Here is a 20,342-nt window from a genome sequence, read left to right as displayed (position 1 = left end):
TTTACTACATATGCTTTCTTACGTGGTGATTTTAGCAGTGCCATTTTAGCACGTTTAATGGCTTTTCCCAATGAACATGCACTCTTATGCATGACACATGGAGAAGCTTGACTTCTCTGTCTTTCTTTCTTTAAGCATCTATGTCTAGCTACTCTCTCTCTTGTTTTCCTTCTTTCTTCCAATCTTATAGCCTCTTGGCTACTTTTTTTGAGCTTTGAAAGCTGTTGTTTTTCCTTGTCTCTGACTTTCTTCATTTGTTGTCTCTGCTTCTCTTTTTATTTATTTATAGTTACGTTCCGTCGACCATGAATGAGCAAATGCTCAATGGTGTAGAACATGTCAGTATATACAATACAATACAAAATAAAAAAAAAATAAAAATAAATTCATAACATAGTTAGATAAAAGTTATAAACAATATCATGATTATATACACATATCACAATTAAAGGGATAGAGCATACATGTATTGTACACATATAATATTAAGGTGTCCGTACACAATGATATTTTATACATAAACACACAAATATACACATAACATAACTATTATATATATATTATATATATATATACACACAATTCAGATGTTAACACACAAGTTATGATTATCAATACAATTTAAAAATTCATCAACAGAATAAAATGTTTTTGAGATAAGATATTCTTTTAATTTATATTTAAAATTTTTACTTTTACATAGTTGTTTTAAAGTTAATGGAAGATTATTAAATAACTTCAAAGCAGTATTATATATGCCTTTCTGCTGTAAAGTAGTTCTTGCCCGAGTTATATGCAAGTCATCACATTTTTTAGTTTCGTATGGATGTATTGCTGAATTTGGCTTAAAAATATTCAGATTTTTATTTAAAAACACTAAAACTGAAAAGATATATTGACTTGGCAATGGGAGAATACATAGTTTATTAAAAAGTGGTTTGCATGAATCTCTTTGCTTGCTATTACAAATAATCCTTATGGCTTTTTTTTGTATTATAAAAACTTTAATAGCTTCCGAGCTATTTCCCCATGAAATTATACCATATTGCATTAGTGAGTGAAAATACCCGAAGTACATTAATTTCATAACCTCAACATCAACTTTCCCAACCATACAGCGAAGAGCAAAACATGCAGATGTTAGTTTATTACATAATACCTCTATGTTCTTTTTCCAATTTATTTTTTCATCAATTATTAATCCCAGAAATTTCGCATAATGAGACTGATGTAGATTTTTATTTAAACAAGAAATATTAATATCTTCATACATTTGGTTTCTTGTTATGAAGTTAACAAAATTTGTTTTATCAAAATTTAAAGTTAATTTATTAGACTTAAACCAAGAAATCATTAGTTTGAGTACATTTTCAGATTCCTCAATTAACTGGGTGCGAGACAGATTTTGTATTATGATACTAGTATCATATGCAAACAGAATAGCAGAAGCTCTTACATCAAGCATATGTGGTAAGTCATTAACATAAAAAAGAAAGAGCAAGGGACCTAATACCGATCCTTGAGGCACACCATGCTCTATACATCCTGAGCGAGAGACAAACTTTTTATTGGAACAGGTATCCACTAACATTACACTTTGTTGTCTGTAGTATAAATATGAGATTAGAAGTTTTTGAAGCTGACCAACAATACCATAAAAATCCAATTTTTTAATCAGTATACTATGATTGACACAGTCAAAGGCTTCATACTTCCCCTCTTCTTTTAATTTATGTCGCCACCTTCTCATCTTTTCTGCTGCACTTAATGCCATGTCTCTGTAAAAAATAATTCTGTAACATAAAATTATGTTTTCAGAATAAATTTGCAACCTATATTAAGCCTACCACAAACCTATATACTTTATTAACGAACAAGACCCTATTAACCTTCATTAATGAATCTAAGATGCCCGTCTTGGCTTTGACATATGCTTCTGCCGGTCCTGTAATAAAATATTGGAAGGAAACTCTATAGCCAGCAAATGGGTCATGATATTAAAAACATCATTCTAGGCCTTGGTAAATGGTAACTCACGTTACACAAATGTTAAGACTGAAATATTAATTTTGAGGTTATGTAAAAAACTTTTTCAGTCTTGGAGTTACTTGGAACAAATATCTTGCAGTAATTCTGAAAGTTATTTTATGTCATATAAATATTTATCATTTTAAAATTTAAAATGTTTGTTTTAGGTAACTCATGTTACATTGCATGACCTGATATTGATCAAGCATTAAGAATATATACTAAATTCAAATAAATCAAAATGAAATATTTATTTACACTTACATTTTATCCTAGTTATTTTCTTGTTACATCCAGTTATCTTCCGTCTTTCATAAAAGTAAAGATAAATTCAATTACAGATCAGGTTAATGTATGTCAGTATCACTTCAACAGTGTGCTGTGTACTCACACTCACAATCAGCTGTTAAAAATACAAGTAAACATTTTTCCCGCCGAAAATATCAAGGCAGCCAACATAGTCCCATATATTAGCTCTCTGAAAAACATAAAATTGTGTGCATAAAAAATATTTTTGAAAAAATGTTTTATGTCCACTTTCTTGTGGACAGACCCGCAGGTTTTTACGGAAAGACGGTTAAAAATTTTCAGGCCAAATGAATGGCTGAATGTTACGTGGCTGACGGACGGACGGATGAAACGGGGCATTGTTGAGTCCAGCCCTACTCACACTCGACCCTGAAGGTGGCGTTGGCCTGCACCCCGGGCCCCGCGGCGTTGCCGTCGCTGCGGCACGTGTAGTTGGCGTTGTCGCGCACGCGGTCCAGCCGGCCGCCGGGCCACGCCGAGATGTTGAGCACGAGCGTCGACAGCGTGGACTCGAAGTCGTTGCTGCGGCCGTCCGCCGGCAGGACGGCGTCGATGACCGTGTACCTGGGCAGGAGGCCGTCGTTGTGTTGTGCCTCATCCTCAGTGGGCAGCATGCATTTACTCTCGTTTTCCCGTGCACGATGTCTGCTAGTGGGAAGCCTTCTTTTCACATACGAGAGAGCCAAACGTCCGATCGTGCATCTTCGGTTTTTTTTTTTTTGGTTCATTGTAAATAAATATGGCGGTGTTGATAAACAAGGCAACGGTATTTATTTGTACCTACGCCGCCATATTTTTCGTTTGCCGTGTGTCCGTGAATGTTTATTTTGGACAACTCATGATAACTAATGGTCAATTAGGTTAGGTTAGCTACATTATAAATACTTTAAAACATTGTGGACGGTTGATTTGGTTAGGATAGCTACATTAAAGATACCTACTGTGAAATCATGTAAATGGTTTCTTAGCGCTGGATAGCTACATATTAAAAAGTTATTTGCTAAGCAACCATTAAATGATTTTACAGTATTGTAGCTAACCTACCCTAATTGACCGCAAAATTTAATGCCACGCCGTTTTATACAATGAGATAGAATGGCGTATGACATATGAGTAAGCTAGTTTCCAAATAAATTTACCTGTTGCGGTACGAAAAAAAAAAGCGAGCATGAACTTCGGGGAACTTCGGGTGTGGTTCTCTCGTCAATGAAATGAAGGTTCCCGTTCAAATATTGTGCTGTGTTGCCAGATATACGTAAAGAGCACAACAGTTTTAGACACAACTTTATAAATTAATATAAATGTTTTAAAAATGTGCTTAATTTTTTTAAATACATTTTTGTGTTGTATTTGATCAAGAGTATCGTCTCATAAAATTCTATTCTTATTTCCAAGAAAACGGAAATGAATGATGCCATTTTAGTTTCAACCCATTTTTGACATGAACATTTTTTGTATAAATTTACTTTAAAACTTTGTATCTGTTTGACCATAGCACATCATTAATGAAATACCTCGTTGTTACTAGTGACCGTATGCTTTAAATAGTTTGTCCTGTAAAATAATTTTTTTAATTTTTTTTTTTCATTTCAGAATGTATACAACTGTACTTACACTGTCAAAAGACCCATATTTTATGGTCTTAGAAAACTCAACAATTAGTAGATTGAAAAAAAAAAAACATTCATACAAGTATATATGGTATACAAAATAAGAATTTTAATGTTAACATGCCATGTAGCATCAGTCTAGCAACAGTGTGTGCTATTTGGTCTGTACATTTGGTCTAAGAGTGAGAGACCGATAGGGCCTATGCTGCTCTTAGACATGTTTTAAAACTCCATTTATACTGCTCACGGTAACGCAAGGTATTCACGATTGTCTGCCGAATTCACAGTGCACGGAAACATGACGAAAATGTAACCAATGAGATTGTGTGAAAATATTGTGACCAACACAATCATAACAAATTTACCTACATATGTAAAGAATTAATGTTTAATTCCAAACTCAAAAAATTGTCATGCAGTAAAAGAAATGTGCGGATATTTTAAGTTTGAAGGTCAAGGAAAATCACTAAGTTATAAAAAAATCTCAAATATCATGAATAAGAAACATTGATTGAATTGAAATTTTTTTTCGATACGAGATAAAACATGGTCTGGATTTACATGCATTCATGTAGGTCTATGCATTTATATAATATACCTATTATAGATATTTGTTTATGTATGTACTTATAAAATATATAATATAAATAAACCCCAAAGTAATGATAGAAAGCTGGTCGTATCACGATATTTTAGGTCTAAAAACAATTTTTAACATATTTAAAATGTAAATGATTATGACTACCATCGCAGCCAAATACTCGACTTCTATTGGTCGCATGGAGTAACAGTAACTGAAGAGCTGGGCTACAGTTTTCGAGAGTTACGAAAATTCCAATCGCATGAGGGGAATAGTTAGGTACGGGGCGGGGGAACCAGCGGAGGAGGAGACTGCGTGAGCGGTGACGCCACTCCAACGCATGCACCAGCTGTAGAAAGAGAAGGAAGTAATTTGTGGAAATAGGTACGTAGTATATAGCATGCTATATGCTAGTTGTAACGGATGGCAGGGGAGAGGTAGAAATTATGTAGCAATGATGCTACGGAATTCTCGTAACACTGCTTTTTGTTTGTCAACTCTTCAGTTTTCGTAATATCTAACGATTGACGCTATATATATATACACACGCATACAGATAAGAATTAGTGATTGAAAATGTAAAAATAATAATAATAAGTGCGTGGAGTCCCTCCGTGCGGAAGAAGTGAAACTTCGTACTGTGGAAATGAAAATAGGAAGGGGTAGAAATTGATTTTTAGTGAAATCATATTGTTTCTTTAAGACAAACTTTATTAACATTGCTTACAATTCACAATTGATTGGATCTTTTAATTATCATTTTCGAGTGGAGAAATATCCAAATCTATAACATTTACAATGGGATTATGATAACTTAAGTAAGATACAAAATGTTTGAGTTCTATTTTTTCAATATTTCTTGTAAAAACTGCTTAAATGGTAGTTGCCCCTTTGGTTTTCACGACGCTCACACTGTTTACTTCGCTGCATAGCAAGAATACCACGCGCATCTACCGACTCACTCTCTTTCTCTCTCCTACTTTCTACCTTTGTGTATCTTTCTTTCTCTCTCCCTCTTGCGTTGGAATATTGGACGCTACTCGTTGCTAACGCTAGCGCATGCGTTCGAGTGCCACGCATTCACTCTCACTCTGTCTCTTTCTATTCCCCCTCCCCAGGAGCGTTAAACGTTTAACGCAACCTTGTTGGAACTCGCATTAGAAGTTTCACTTCAAAAAGATGCGTAGTCTTAAGAAGTTAGCTTTATAAGTGTAATTTATTTTCGGGAAGGTGAACACTGTGATTTGAAATATCAAACGGGCAGACTTTATAAGCGTAATTTATGTTCTATTTGAGAGTTTATTTAAATCTGAGCGGCGAGGATGGGCGACTATCGTCCTACCTGGGCGACGACTCGTCCAGCAGCACCCCGTCCTTGTACCAGCGCACGGCGCACAGCGGCGAGCACTCCACGCGGCACGACACGCTCACGTTGCGCGCGCCCATCAGCGCTCCGTAGTACAGCGGCGGCCGCTCGATGAACACCGGCGGGGCTGCGGCAGGCGACATCGCTCTCACCGCGGTGCCACAGCGCCACAGCGCCACAGCACAGCTCGTGCACCGGACAGACGTTCAATACGTGCACCTTTGGTTACGCGGCCAGGGGCGTTGACGGGGGGGGGGGGGGGGTTAAGGGTTCAAACCCCACCCCCCCCCCCTCCGCCTTAGCTCCAAATCTTTAATTAATTTCTTATTCATCACTCAAAACAAGTTTCATATTAAAATTAATAAAATATTTACCATTACAATATTTAAACTTAAGTACCGAAAACCGAAAACTGCTCAAATAAGTAGCACTATTTTACACCTTAAAATCCAAATTTTAACCGGGGGAGGACCCCCGGACCCCCCCGCTTTAATACGGTGAGGGGGGGGGGGAAGGAAATGCTTCTCAACACCCCCCATACACAAATCCTGGCTACGCCACTGTACGCGGCACACATCCAACCTAAAAGGTCAAATTATTCCCACACTCTCCTTAACACGTCCTCAATTCTGTGTCTCAACTCTGGCAAATATCAACAGGTAGCGGTGGAACGTGGACTTGTTATGTGGAGGCCAGCGAAAAAAAAAAAAAAAAAAAAAAAAAAAAGAGCTCTGTCGTCTCGGCCATTACGACAAATCCAACGCTAAGGGACTTCGACGTTCAATCACTCTCGTGCATAGAAATTCCAATGGGGAGGGGCTTCATCCAATTTTCCACTCTCTACTAATTGAGGAAAGAACTATTCTTTTTGCGCTGCAAGCGAAAAAAAAAGCATTACTCGCACATGAAATTAACTAAAACTGCTTGAGTCACTCTTGAACCAACTCTCTACAACACGTACAGATGATACTATTAAATGTTATAACTGGGAAATTCTTTAATGGACATACTGTATTATCATCTAAGTAGGTACGTCACCTTATTTAGTCGTCGAAGTCCGAGTGTTATCTAAAGCACCTGTAAAAAATGCCTGAACTCTTCTTCAAGTGAGTGTACTGTTGGATTTCTGCTAGAATGTTTATATCCTGTGGACTTTGAAAGTAAATGATAAGTGCAAATATTTCTCGAAAAAAAAAAAAACTGTTATGGCTGTAACTGATACGTAATTTTGCTACATGCAAATTACTTTCACTTTATTTCATCATTAATTGACGGGATGACAAAAGTGAGTTGAAGGCAACCCGCCAGCGCCAAATTTCTCATGTCACTTGATCATGAACATTACTTACTTTTTGAATTGAAAATTCTCTGCAGCCGGTAAGGCTAAGTCAAGCTGGGCAAATCCCGGGGTCCCGCGCTACCCATTCTCAGTTGTTGTGTTCCTTGTTTGTCTAGCTTTATGCGAAGAAAATTTTTTGACGTTAATCGTAAAAGGAAGTCTATTTCAGTTCAGTTTCCATTATTTCGTATTATAAAACCTTTATAATGACGCGATTTCACCAATTTTGACTGTTGGTATTAAAAAAAATTACCTATTTATAATTTTTTATCAGGAAAAAAATATAAAGGCATTTCTTTGGCGAAATATTCGAAATTAAAGCTCTAGGTAGGTTTAAAAACGTTGTTTAAAATAATCTTTTTTTTTTATTATTTTACAATTTTCCGGGAGAGGCCCAACTAACCCTACTATTCTCTGTGGGGCTTATCCATACCTCCAGCCCCCCTTCTCCCCAATAAAGCCCATCTCCAATATATTGTCGCGGGTTGAAATTTTGCAGGGTTGTTGAAATCAAATTTAGGGACTTTACTGACGGGACTCTGGGCTGGCTGCTCTGTTCACTCGTCAGCGCAAGTGGCGTGACCATGTAATTGGGGCACGGGGCCGGCGCGGCGCGCTGCGGGCTTGCAGAATTTTGTTTGTTTGTTTGGCCGCGCGCTGGCGCAGCCACGGGCCGCAGTTACTGGGGCGCGCTGTCGTAACAAGCCGCGCGGTGTGGCCTGCACATTGTGGTAGAGGGGGGGGAGTCTTCCCAGATGTTCTAGTTAGTTGTTTAGTAAATTTGACTTCAATAACGAGCTTTTGTTATGGTAGGCGCGGCAGGGCGCGCGAATTTAAGCGCAAGTGAGTGGTGACTCGGGGCTCACTCAGGCGGAGGCTATGCGTCTCACCTGTGGTCACGAGTTGTTAGTTCGTTCGTGATGTAGGAATTCAGGCTCACTCAGGCGGAGGCTATGCGTCTCACCTGTGGTCACGAGTTGTTAGTTCGTTCGTGATGTAGGAATTCAAGCTTTCGGGCGGAAGCTATGGTCGACGCCAGAGGCCACGAGTCGTTTAATTTAAGTTAGGTCATAATGTAGTCGTCAAGCTTTCGGGCGGAGGCTATGGCCCTCGTCAGGGGTCACGCGTCATAGTTTTTAAAATGTAATGTTCGTTCGGGATTTCAAGGGCAGGAGAGGCCCCTACGTTATTTTTTTAAAGTAATCGATCAAGAAAGGCTTTTCGGAAAATGTGAGTATGGACTTATCTTTGTTTTAATTTTAAGTATTAATTATGATTTGAGGTATTCGGAAGGACTAGGGAAGTGTTTAGTGAAGTTCTCTCATTCTCTCTCTTGTAAGGTCGTTCAATCGTTAAGGAAGTAAAGAGATTATTGTTTTAAATTGTAATCCCGCTATTTAAATGTTCTTTAAAATGATGTTGAGTATTTGACTTTAAGAATAAAATAATTTTAATTAAGTATTATGTTATTTTGCAAAATCTCCTTAGTTCAGCTCTCACCAGACATCCTGTACGGGATGACGAACCTATGATCCTAGGTACAGTAAAGTATTTTATGAAGTTAAGACTAGTTGATGCCAAGCGAGTTGTTTCTATGTAAAGAGCTACGATTCTCGCCCCCCCCTCTGAAGGTGGATCGTGACAGAAATGGCGGTGGCACCGGCTAGGTGCACGTGAAAGAAATGGTAGAGTTCGCCGGATAGGTTCTATTTCTGGAGAGAGAGAGAGGTAGATTTTTATGTTTATTATTAAGTTAGTTTCAGCTTCTGATAGCAGGTTACTAAGAGTTTACTTGAGGAGAGGATTACGGAATTTTAGTCTATAGTGGAGGAAGTCTTTGAGATTTTTTTTTTGACGTAACAGATGTTTATTTGAGGATACTTGTAAGGATAAAGTTTATAGTGATAAGTTGTTTTAAGTCGTTGAATTTATTGTAGATTTATATCGGGGATTATTACGTGAGGAGAATACGTTATAAGTTAAATGCTTATTAGAGATAATGCAAGTGGTTTAATTTAATTGAAGTTCATTTTAAGATTGTAGGTTAAGAGAATTATAATTTAAAATAAAGTTTTTTGTCGTAAATAGGAATTATTTTCAAGAGAAGTTTGTTTTGTTTTCGTGCGCGTAGGAGACGAGACGTACGAATTAAATCAGTCGAGGGAAGGATAAACGTTAGAAAGGAATTAAAGAGAAAACGAGAGTTTATGTAAAAGAGAGTTATAGAATTTATAGTGATGTTTTGTTTTAATTAGAAAAATGTTGAGAGTTGTTTCAGAACGACACGTCAGTGGACGTGGCAGAATGAACACGTGACGGGGAGGTGCTGAGACCTAGCGGAGAACGGAGGAACCGCAAGCGAGGGTTGGCGCACCTGATGGAATTCGGTGACGTCACGGGCTCATACGGAGACGTGGACAGGCCGTGACCTTGTTTTGATCAGCTGTACGGTAACTTAGCGATAAGAAAATAGACTATTGGTTAAATACATTTAAATTTAAGTGTGTTTTAGGAGAAGAGGAACTTTCAGTATGTAAGTAATTTAATTTAAGAAGTGTATGATGTATAGGCTAGAAGTGTTTCGTTGTAAGTTGTTTATGTTTTTGTTAGTTAAATTCTACCTCGGTTTTAAAAATATTTTTTTGGGATTTGTAAACATTATTAAGGAGGTACACTATAAAATCGATAAGCATTGAGAAAACTGGGAAGGCTAGATTTTGTGTGTAGAGGGAATTTACTCCAAAAGAACAGAGAGACAAAATTAATGTTTTCATTAGGGCGAGGGACCCTAAGGTGAGGCGTTGTGTCCCTGGGAAGAAAGGGAATTGTAGCGCAGACCATAGGAGATGGGCTGACTACGGAATTAAGGGTCAGGAGAATCCTGAGAGTTGTGAGTAGTTTGGGGCAGGAGTTCCCCATGGTAGTACCGAAGTGGCTATCCTGTATGGGATAGGGTACCATTTCAATGAAGTTTGTTGGTGGGGTTAGAGCCCCCTGTGTAGTGGGCCTATAGCAGATAGGCACTACAGTGAAATTTTTGGTTATTTTGTGAGGTAAATTCCCTGGAGGTTAAGTAAGATTGGATTCAGTTAGGAAGGAGGGAAATGAGAAACATTGCTGTAGAGAGTTAGTGTACTTGCCTAATGTGAAATTGAATGTTACTAAATTAATTTAGGAGAAAGTTTTGTTCGGTAAATAAATAATAATGGAAGATAGCTAGATAATTAATTAATTTTTTTTGAGTAAGGTGTTTTAAGTAATGAAATAAAATAAGGTGAAGTAATTTGAATAATTGGGGAGGAGTTTCTTTAAGAGTTTAGATAATTGTTTTTGAATTTATTGAGATATTCAGCCAGTGGAGTTTGAGTATGAGAGATACAGTGAGATTTCAAGGAAATTGGTTGTTTATTAATTAGGACGAATGAGATTTTATGATTTAGAGTCAGTAAGCATAGTTAAATTTACGACATAATATTTGTTGACAGTTTACAGTTATTAAGGAGAAAACAGAGTAATCTATTTATTTTTATTTTAAGGGTTTGAAGATAAGATTATGAATTTTTTTTTTGAAAGTTTCTTGGGCATGTTTGAATAATTTTTATTTGGATTTTAAGAAATTACAGAGAAAATTTAATTGATTTACATTAGTTTGGAAGTATGGAGGTTTAGTGTTCGATTAGCCCTAACTTGATGGTCGGATCCCAAAAGAATGCCGTAAAACCGATAGCCAATTGAGAGGAATGCGGTAGGCGCTTGTGTAGAGAGGGGTTGTGGGAAAACTCCTTGGGACTGATGGCAGATCAGGGGCCCTAAATAGTGTGTGATGCTGTAAAACCAGTGCAGAGAAAGCCTGGTATGCTTAAATTTTTGGGCACAGGTTATGTAAACCTGGGGTTCCATGGGATTTAGTCATGTTAGCTGCTGTGAGACATTAAGATTTCCAGGCTCCATAGTAAATTCAATGTAAATTTTTGTTTTCTTAAAATAATAAATTTGTTTTTAATTTATTTGAGATATTTGATTTGTAACAGTGAATACAGACCCCGAGGAATAAGAGTCATGCTGTGAGAGGAGAAGGTGGTAGGCCTAAAAGGGTACAGGCACCACAGAGGTTATGTGCATTGCATAATTTAAATATAAGGAAACTTGAGAATTTGAAATTTTGTTGTTGGGTTGTACACCCATAAGAAGAGTATAGGCAGAATTTTTATTGTTATGAGATGTCTAATTTAATTGAAAAGAAGAAAGTTTAAAGATGCAAGGTAACATTATTATTGTAATAATTGAAAGAGATTAAGAGGTAGAGAGAAATAGGCAGTTTTTGTTTGTAAGTACTAAAGTTTACAAATAGAAATTTAGTAACTAAGAATGAATAATAAGTTAAGTCTAGTGTAAAAGTTTTTTTTAAGTTTGTTAAGTTAAGAGTCACAAGTAAATTTTTTTTTTAGAGAGAATGTCTTTGATAGGAAGTATTAGAAACTTATGGGAAGTTTAGGGTAACATAAATAATGTAGGTAATGAATAATAAATAGATGGTAGGTCTTAAGTTAGGATTAACATTTGAAGCAGAATTTAATTAAGAAGAAGGAAAATAAATAGGCCTAATGAAAAGAACAAAAAAGGATTTTATGGTAAAGCATTTTTTTTAAGTAATAAACAATGAATAATAATGTTGTTTCAGGGTAATGTGTACTAATAATACAATTTTTTTTTTTAGGACCAAAGAACAGGAATTATGTAATTTAAATTAACATGTATTTTTGAAACTGTTACAGATTCCTTAAGATGAGCTGAGCAGCAGTCCAGTTTACAAGATGACAAGAGTTCGAGAGACAAGATACAAGATCACTGAAACAAGAGCCAAGACTGAAGATTCAAGAGAAGAGAAAGCTGGCAGCCATGGACTTACAAGTGGAGATTAATAAGGTCATGTAAAGTTTTATTTTTTTTTATGGAAGACAGTAACTGGAGTTTTTTTTTGTTATAAACATTATTTACAGAACTTTTTAGGTTATAGTAATGTAATGGAACTAGTGAGTTGTGGTAGCTGTCAAAAAGAACTAATACCTTAAGTTTAATTTTTAAAGTTAATTTTCTTAATTTACAGAGGGATTAGTAGTTTTTTTTAAAACCTTATTTAGGTTGGAATTTAAATACAATAGCTTATTATAAATGTGTACGAACAGTTCAAGTTCACAGTACTGATAGGTAGGTCAGATGATCTTATTGATTTTGATGATTTGTTGTTTTGAGTTGATTTTTAAGTGTTGTGAATTAGACAATGAAATAGTTCTGAAAACTTAAATTATTTCAAGCTAAGAAATAGTAAAGTTAATTGTAACTCAAAGGACACCAGAATTTAATTTTTTTTTTGAATTAGTAATGTTTGAAAATTTTATACTTTACAAGAAAGGTTATAAACAAACAGATCGGATGGAACAAGGATGCAGTAAATCACAATTTCATTTAGAATTATTGATTAGCTTTTGAGGTTATGAAGTAAAAGTAATTATAATTTAAAAGTTTGAATAAAAAAATGTTTTTTTTTATTTGTTTGAAATAGAAAGTTTAAAAGTTAATTAGTCATGATCTAGGTGGGTGATGGGGTGGGAATTGGCCACTCTTTTTCCCTATAACCTCCCTAACATGGCCTTCTATTACATCTAACAGAAAAAAAAAAGAAGAAAAAGAAGACTTATTATTAGTTAGAATGTTTTTTTATGAAGATACCTGATGAACTTTTTTTTTATTGTTGGGAAGAATAGTAGCAAGATTAATCAGATGTTTTACTCAGAAGAAGAAGAAGAAGAAGATAAAGCAGTTTTATGACTCGACAAGCCAGAGATTGGTGTTTCCCCTCTGCGCTCCTATTGACTACGTTGTTTACTCTCATGGGATAGCTGGTTCGGCACCATGGAGAGAGATTGGTGGGCATTGTGGTTGCCCCCAGAAGAAAAGAAGAGTAGAAGAGGTTATGGGTGGGTCATGTGAACTGACCTTCAACCCAGTTACTTCGTGGGGACTATTTGCTGTATAGAGAAGATCAAGACTCAAGAGTTAGGGAAAATTATTGGAGGTCATGTTTCCCTTCCTTAAGTTTTTCCTATCAAATTATTTGCCTGATTAGATTATGCTAAGGGTGGGATACTTTATGTTAGCAGTTGAATTAATTAATTTTATTTTTTTGTGTGTTTGCATCCTTGCCCATCGATTGCAGTTTAGTAGTTAGTTTTGTATTTGTCAGGCGTGATGGTAATGCCTGTTGATGATGTTTCAGAATTGTAATCTGTTCGTGATGAGGATGGCACAACTCCGAAGCAGATGTGGGGAGAAGTTGTGAGCTGCCCTGGAAGCCAGTCCAGTAGCTGTTGGAGTTGAGTGGTGTTTGCTGATGGCCAGCCCAGGGAGCTACTCTTCTCGACAACACTGACTTCGAGGAGTTGCACCAACCTTCACGAGATAAGAGTTTAATTAATTGAAACACTGTAAGGACACTTAATTTTTTTTGAAGAACGAAAGAAGTATGGTAATAAACGGAAACCGAAAAAAAAAAAATAATAATAATTATCAAGAATTTGCACATTGTTTAACGAATACTGAGAAACTAAGAACAGTAATTTAATTTGTAAAGAGAGCTTCACTAACAGAACAATTTTTTTAGAATTGAGAACTCGAGCCTCTGAAGGTTCCTGTGAGAACAAACCAGATAAAAGTTTTACATTTAATTTTATGAATACTTGTTGTTTTAAAATAAATCTTATGCAGAATCTAGATGTATGTTCAGACAGCAAGGAACTAAGAAAATTATTATTTTTGTGAAATGAGGAATTTATAGTTATGGTTTAATGGAAAAAGACAATTTGTAATTTTGAGGTAGCTCGATGGGGCTCGAGCTCTGTGAGGGGAGGGTTATGTCGCGGGTTGAAATTTTGCAGGGTTGTTGAAATCAAATTTAGGGACTTTACTGACGGGACTCTGGGCTGGCTGCTCTGTTCACTCGTCAGCGCAAGTGGCGTGACCATGTAATTGGGGCACGGGGCCGGCGCGGCGCGCTGCGGGCTTGCAGAATTTTGTTTGTTTGTTTGGCCGCGCGCTGGCGCAGCCACGGGCCGCAGTTACTGGGGCGCGCTGTCGTAACAAGCCGCGCGGTGTGGCCTGCACATTGTGGTAGAGGGGGGGGAGTCTTCCCAGATGTTCTAGTTAGTTGTTTAGTAAATTTGACTTCAATAACGAGCTTTTGTTATGGTAGGCGCGGCAGGGCGCGCGAATTTAAGCGCAAGTGAGTGGTGACTCGGGGCTCACTCAGGCGGAGGCTATGCGTCTCACCTGTGGTCACGAGTTGTTAGTTCGTTCGTGATGTAGGAATTCAGGCTCACTCAGGCGGAGGCTATGCGTCTCACCTGTGGTCACGAGTTGTTAGTTCGTTCGTGATGTAGGAATTCAAGCTTTCGGGCGGAAGCTATGGTCGACGCCAGAGGCCACGAGTCGTTTAATTTAAGTTAGGTCATAATGTAGTCGTCAAGCTTTCGGGCGGAGGCTATGGCCCTCGTCAGGGGTCACGCGTCATAGTTTTTAAAATGTAATGTTCGTTCGGGATTTCAAGGGCAGGAGAGGCCCCTACGTTATTTTTTTAAAGTAATCGATCAAGAAAGGCTTTTCGGAAAATGTGAGTATGGACTTATCTTTGTTTTAATTTTAAGTATTAATTATGATTTGAGGTATTCGGAAGGACTAGGGAAGTGTTTAGTGAAGTTCTCTCATTCTCTCTCTTGTAAGGTCGTTCAATCGTTAAGGAAGTAAAGAGATTATTGTTTTAAATTGTAATCCCGCTATTTAAATGTTCTTTAAAATGATGTTGAGTATTTGACTTTAAGAATAAAATAATTTTAATTAAGTATTATGTTATTTTGCAAAATCTCCTTAGTTCAGCTCTCACCAGACATCCTGTACGGGATGACGAACCTATGATCCTAGGTACAGTAAAGTATTTTATGAAGTTAAGACTAGTTGATGCCAAGCGAGTTGTTTCTATGTAAAGAGCTACGATTCTCGCCCCCCCCTCTGAAGGTGGATCGTGACAATATTAAGGTACCTACCGCAGAAGTAAGTGGCCCGGCGTTCGCCTGGTTTAGAACCACCACTGCCTCCCTCCTCCGTCGCCCCCCCCCCCCCCCAACCCAACTGTGAATCTGTGACGTGTCCCTTGCTCCTAGATATCCTGCGCTCTTTGTAGACTCGTTCTCAGTCTAGCTTGTTGCCAAATAAAAATGTGAGCGATTCTTTCAGTAATCGCCAGTGATGTGCAAACATATAACCTCGGCAGCGAGCAAATTCATGTGTTACAATGTTGCAAATAAACTTGTAATACAAAACTTGGGCACGAAGTTTAACGTAGAATTCTTAAACATTTAGTCGAGCATGATAAATATACGAAAAGTATTCACTTCGGGAAAAATAACGTAAAACTATTTCCTCTTTTTATAACATAACAGCATAACAGTTTAACAAGGAGCTAATAATCTAACCGAACTCAACCCAAACCAGGTTAGGTTAGGCTAATTTATATTTATTTCCTACAGTTTTTCTCAAAGTGCATTTGATGCACTTCTGGTAGTTTCGGAACAGTTCTGATGCAGTTCGTGCGCTGGTAATAAGCAGGGTGGCTAAAAAGAACAAAAAGTAAAGTTAAAAGGATTTGTAAAAATTTATTTATATTTTTCTGAGATATTTTTACTTTATTTATACGTTTATAAGACTAAAGTATTTCATGATGTCATGGTGGCCGAGCGGGTAAAGACGTGTGCTTCAGTGTGGACTTAATAATAATTAAATTATTGATTTTTTTGATCGATAAATAACAAAACACATGCAAAGTCAATTAATAAAGAAAGAGATAACACAAATTCTATCCGAAAAGAAAATATCGATATCCTGGAAAACCCACCGCAACGTCAGTGCATTAAAATTCAACGCAACGCCATTGACGAAGTTGAGAACTGAAGTTAGTTCGCTAGCCGCCGTGGGCTCCACTAAGCGGACGGGTCTCACCGAGGAGAAGTAGGTATATAGGAAGTTGCCAAACCTTACCATATGACCGCGCGGCGGACCCAGAGAAATGACACACGCTCACTGCGTGTATGTCTATGACCCATGATTTGTTTCGTTATAAAAAATTAATTTACCTGCGGCAATCGGTTTGAACGGTAATAGAAGTTGATGTGCTGCAGCCCCAACTAGCGGAGAGTTACACAATAATGGCTAGCATAAAAACCTTCTCCATGAAAAGGACGTGCCAACTTTCGTGATGATCGGTCGAACGGTGGCTTGAGTTTTTACATACACAGACACACACACATCAGCCCCGTGGTTACGCATTTCCTCTTCACATTCGCGCAATGACCGCTACCGAGAGCTGGGAGGATGACGGGGTTGCCTACCGAGCACTCGGATGAACGCCGTGGCCGGCTCGCCCTCGCCGCCCTCGTTGTAGGCGAGGCAGGTGAAGTTGGACTGCGTCTCCAGGGTGACGGGCTGGATGGTGAGCGCCGGCGCCGTGGCGTCCTGCACGTGGTGGCTGCCCCGCAGCCAGCGGAACGTGCTGGTCTCCGGGAAGCCGCGCTCCTCCACGCTGCAGTTCAGCGTCACCGAGCCCTTCTTCACGACGCTGGGCGGCGAGTACACCAGCGACGCCGGCCCGGGCGGGTCTGCAACCGGGGGGACATCGTCGTCACTGTACGCTTCCAGCAACTATCGTGGTAGCGACAACACCTGGCAAGACCCGGCGCGCAGGGGCGTAGCCAGCATTTCTTTTCGGGGGGGTGTTTACTTACACTCTGCCCCCGTACTAGGGAGAGGGTCCGGGTGCTCTCCCCGGGAAAATTTTTTGATTTTAATGTGCAAATTGGTGCTATTTAAGCACTTTCGTAATTAAAATATTGGATTTAAATAACATAAATTTGTGTCCCGTCTTTATATTTTTAACGAGACACTGTTGAAAACTCATTGCTGAATATTAAGGGTTATCGGCTCAAAGGGTTCTTTCTTAGTTTCATCTAAGTGCATTTTCAACAGCTAGACAAGTGTAAATTTTGTCATAAGTATATATATATATATATTAATATTTCGGGGGGGTGTTTTAACACCCAAACCCCCCCCCCCCTTCCTGGCTACGCCCCTGCTGGTGGAATGGAGTGCATCTAGAGGAGTTTCCCATGCTGTCCCCATTCCAGGACACTGTAGAGACGACGAAAGGCGACCGTGTGCCAGTGGAGGATGGAAAGAAATGAGTGGGCGCTGGAAAACGGGAGAGCCCCGAGGAAACTCGCCGGTTCGCGGACACACGTGGTACGCCACGTTTCCGGGTACCACCTCGCCGGGAATCGAACCCGGATCGCCTTTGTGGGAGGTGACTGAGCTTACCCGCTCAACCATCGTGGCCCATCTCTTGGATTCAGAATTTCATTATAATTTTTATGAAACTGTAACTTGCAGTCGGAAAAGGGAGGGCCGTGAGAGGAGCAGCGACAGAAGCGTAAGTCCTTCGTCTCCTTCCCTCCTTGGACTGTAATTGCATAATGACAATATAATAGATGACCACATAATAGTTGAAATGTATTTTTTAAAGACTGAAAATATTTCACTAGCTGCAATTTGAATTTTATGGTAGCCCAAAATGGGAGAAGCACTAGAATTTTAAAATATCCCTTATATGTGAAATTCGGCTACGACAGTGGGAATTATTGTATCTCGTAGATTTTCAAAGTACGTACCACAAAGTTCATGAAATTGAAATAGACACATTTTGGTTATATTTTGCACAGTTACATGTAAGTCAAACTTTGTTTGCTGTTGAGTAAGCAATGTTTCAGACTTATTGCAGACATTTATCATTGCATCACTGGAACTTCGTAAAAATTATGCAACATTACAAAAACGTGTATGAAACTGTTTGTACACTATTTAGTTAAAATTTGGAGTCCTGCCGATTGTGAGAATTTTATGAATATACAGGATAAGTCTGAATTCGACCGAAAATTTTCAGCTGCAGATTCATCATGTAAAATAAGTTGAAAACGTTAATAATACGTATGGTCTAACTGGCTCCCAAGACTGGTGTTTGCCTCTGAAGTTGCAGCTGAACTAGTAGGTTTTTAAAAAATAATAAATAAACTATTTATGATGAAACTCCAAGCATCTGCACAATGTCTGGTTGAAAAATGTTCTACAAACTTTACAAGTCTTGTCGCTGAAGTAAAATTATTTAATGGAAATAATTTAGGTTAACACCCTTATTTCCCAATTATTTTGGTGTTGCGGAGAAATAATGTGGTTTTCAAATTATGATTATTAATCGACGTGTCAAAAGAAATGAAAAAAGTTCGCTTTGTAGTACTAGCTTATACCTCAATGTTTGCGAGAGAAAAAAAATTAGTACGAAATATTTATATGCCTGGAAGGTAACACGTACGGTTAATCCAGCATTCACGTTTTTACGCTTTGTTACGTTTGCAGTTGTTTTAGTTAAATTATTCGTTTAGTGCTTTCTTCAATATACCTTAATTTACCTGTACATCACTTATCAATCGGTGCCCCTGATTTTAGGCAGCTGTATCAAACTGAGTGTTGTGAGTGTTCGCACCTGCCAGGTGTCGAAGTATTTTGTTCCAAAGTTTATTTTATTTTCTCGCGAAAATGGTGGGGTATAGGGTAGTACTTAAACGCGACGATTTGCGTTACTTTGAAGTGCAGATTAATAATTAAGTCTTTTAAAACTTCATTATTCCTCCTTGTCACCAGAATGTATGGAAAACAATGGTATTACCCTAAATTAATTCCATTAAATAATTTTACTTCAGTAGCAAGATTTACAGTGTTTGTAGAACTTTGGTTAGTTGTACATTACTCAAACGCTTGCCTTTTCATTACACATAGTTAGAGACCTGCAAAATTCGCGGAATCATTCGGTGATAGGCTAGAATTCAAACACATATACTTCTAAGATAATTTTGCTATTGGCTTACTGTTCATCTGGACGAATCTCAACCAGTTATAAACCCTCAACCAAAGAAGGATCGAATCACAGACAAACCAGCTGAAACGACTTACAAGTCGGCAGCCAATGAACTTGCGTTATTTGCCCGAGTGTACAGGGGTATGTGCAGTCTATCCTGAAGGCCATCGAAACCGCGAATTTTGCAGGTCTCTACACATAGTTTCTTTATTAATAAAAAAATACCGGTTCAGTTACAACTTCAAAGGCGTACACCAGTCTTGAGAAGCACTTTAGACCATAAGTCATATATGTTTTCAACTTATTTTTATGTGATAAATCTGCAGCCAACTTTTGCAGGTCAAATTCAGACTCACTCTGTACATAACTCACAAAATGACACTGGTAAAAGGCAGCATATACAAAAGAGGGTTTAAGGTGTTTATTTAATTGGTTACACACTCTGAATAAGTGAATAATGGTAACTTAAAATATTTTTAATGAGCTGTTGTGAAAAATTAATCACAGGATTTTACTAAAAATCTTAATTGAGTTATAACACTAACTGAACAATTAGTAGAGACCTGCAAAATTCGCGGATTCATTGACCTCTAGGATAGACTCCACAGTTCTTTAAATACTCGCGGAAATGACACCTGTTTATTGGCTACTGACGCGTGAGACGTCTCAACTAGGCTGTCCGTAATTCGGCACTTTCTTGGTTTAGTGTTTCCCATTGGCTCACAGTTTCCCGGAAAAAATGTAGGCCAATCGCAGAAGCGGTACGAAGGTATAGTTGTTTTGATGCTAGCCTATCGTGAAATGAATCCTCGAATTTTGCATGTCTCTAACAATTAGTAAACTTTGATCACTGAAATAATTTAATTTAATTTATGCAGATTTAGAGTAGTTTTATTTGTGCATCTTTCCTGCACTCTTCATATGCCAGACTTTGGATTGAATAAGTAACGTGTCACCCCATTCTGCAGATCATCAATGTTTCAGATACGTTTCAAAAATATAACATTACAATACTGAAACATCGTTATGTTCGTGCAACATTACAGCAACGTGTCTGAAACACTGAAGCCCAGGCCCCAGTTTCAGGTATCTTGCACTCT

The 20,342-nt window shown here is 38.0% G+C and overlaps 1 protein-coding gene across 1 annotated transcript in view; it reads right to left on the bottom strand.

Moving 5' to 3' along the window:
• Window positions 1–20,342, bottom strand: part of LOC134546245 (hemicentin-1) — a 505,078-nt gene that overhangs the window by 87,838 nt on the left and 396,898 nt on the right. Inside the window, exons 9-11 of the mRNA XM_063388969.1 lie at window positions 16,670–16,936; window positions 5,870–6,020; window positions 2,699–2,901 (exon numbers count right to left, since the gene is read on the bottom strand). Coding sequence (XP_063245039.1) covers window positions 2,699–2,901; window positions 5,870–6,020; window positions 16,670–16,936 — 621 coding nt within the window. The remainder of the gene's footprint in view (window positions 1–2,698; window positions 2,902–5,869; window positions 6,021–16,669; window positions 16,937–20,342) is intronic.

The sequence above is a fragment of the Bacillus rossius genome, chromosome 1, assembly GCF_032445375.1.
Source record: "Bacillus rossius redtenbacheri isolate Brsri chromosome 1, Brsri_v3, whole genome shotgun sequence".
NCBI lineage: Eukaryota > Metazoa > Arthropoda > Insecta > Phasmatodea > Bacillidae > Bacillus > Bacillus rossius.
The sequence above is the reverse complement of the archived record's forward strand: the minus strand, read 5'-3'. Positions and strand labels throughout refer to the sequence as shown.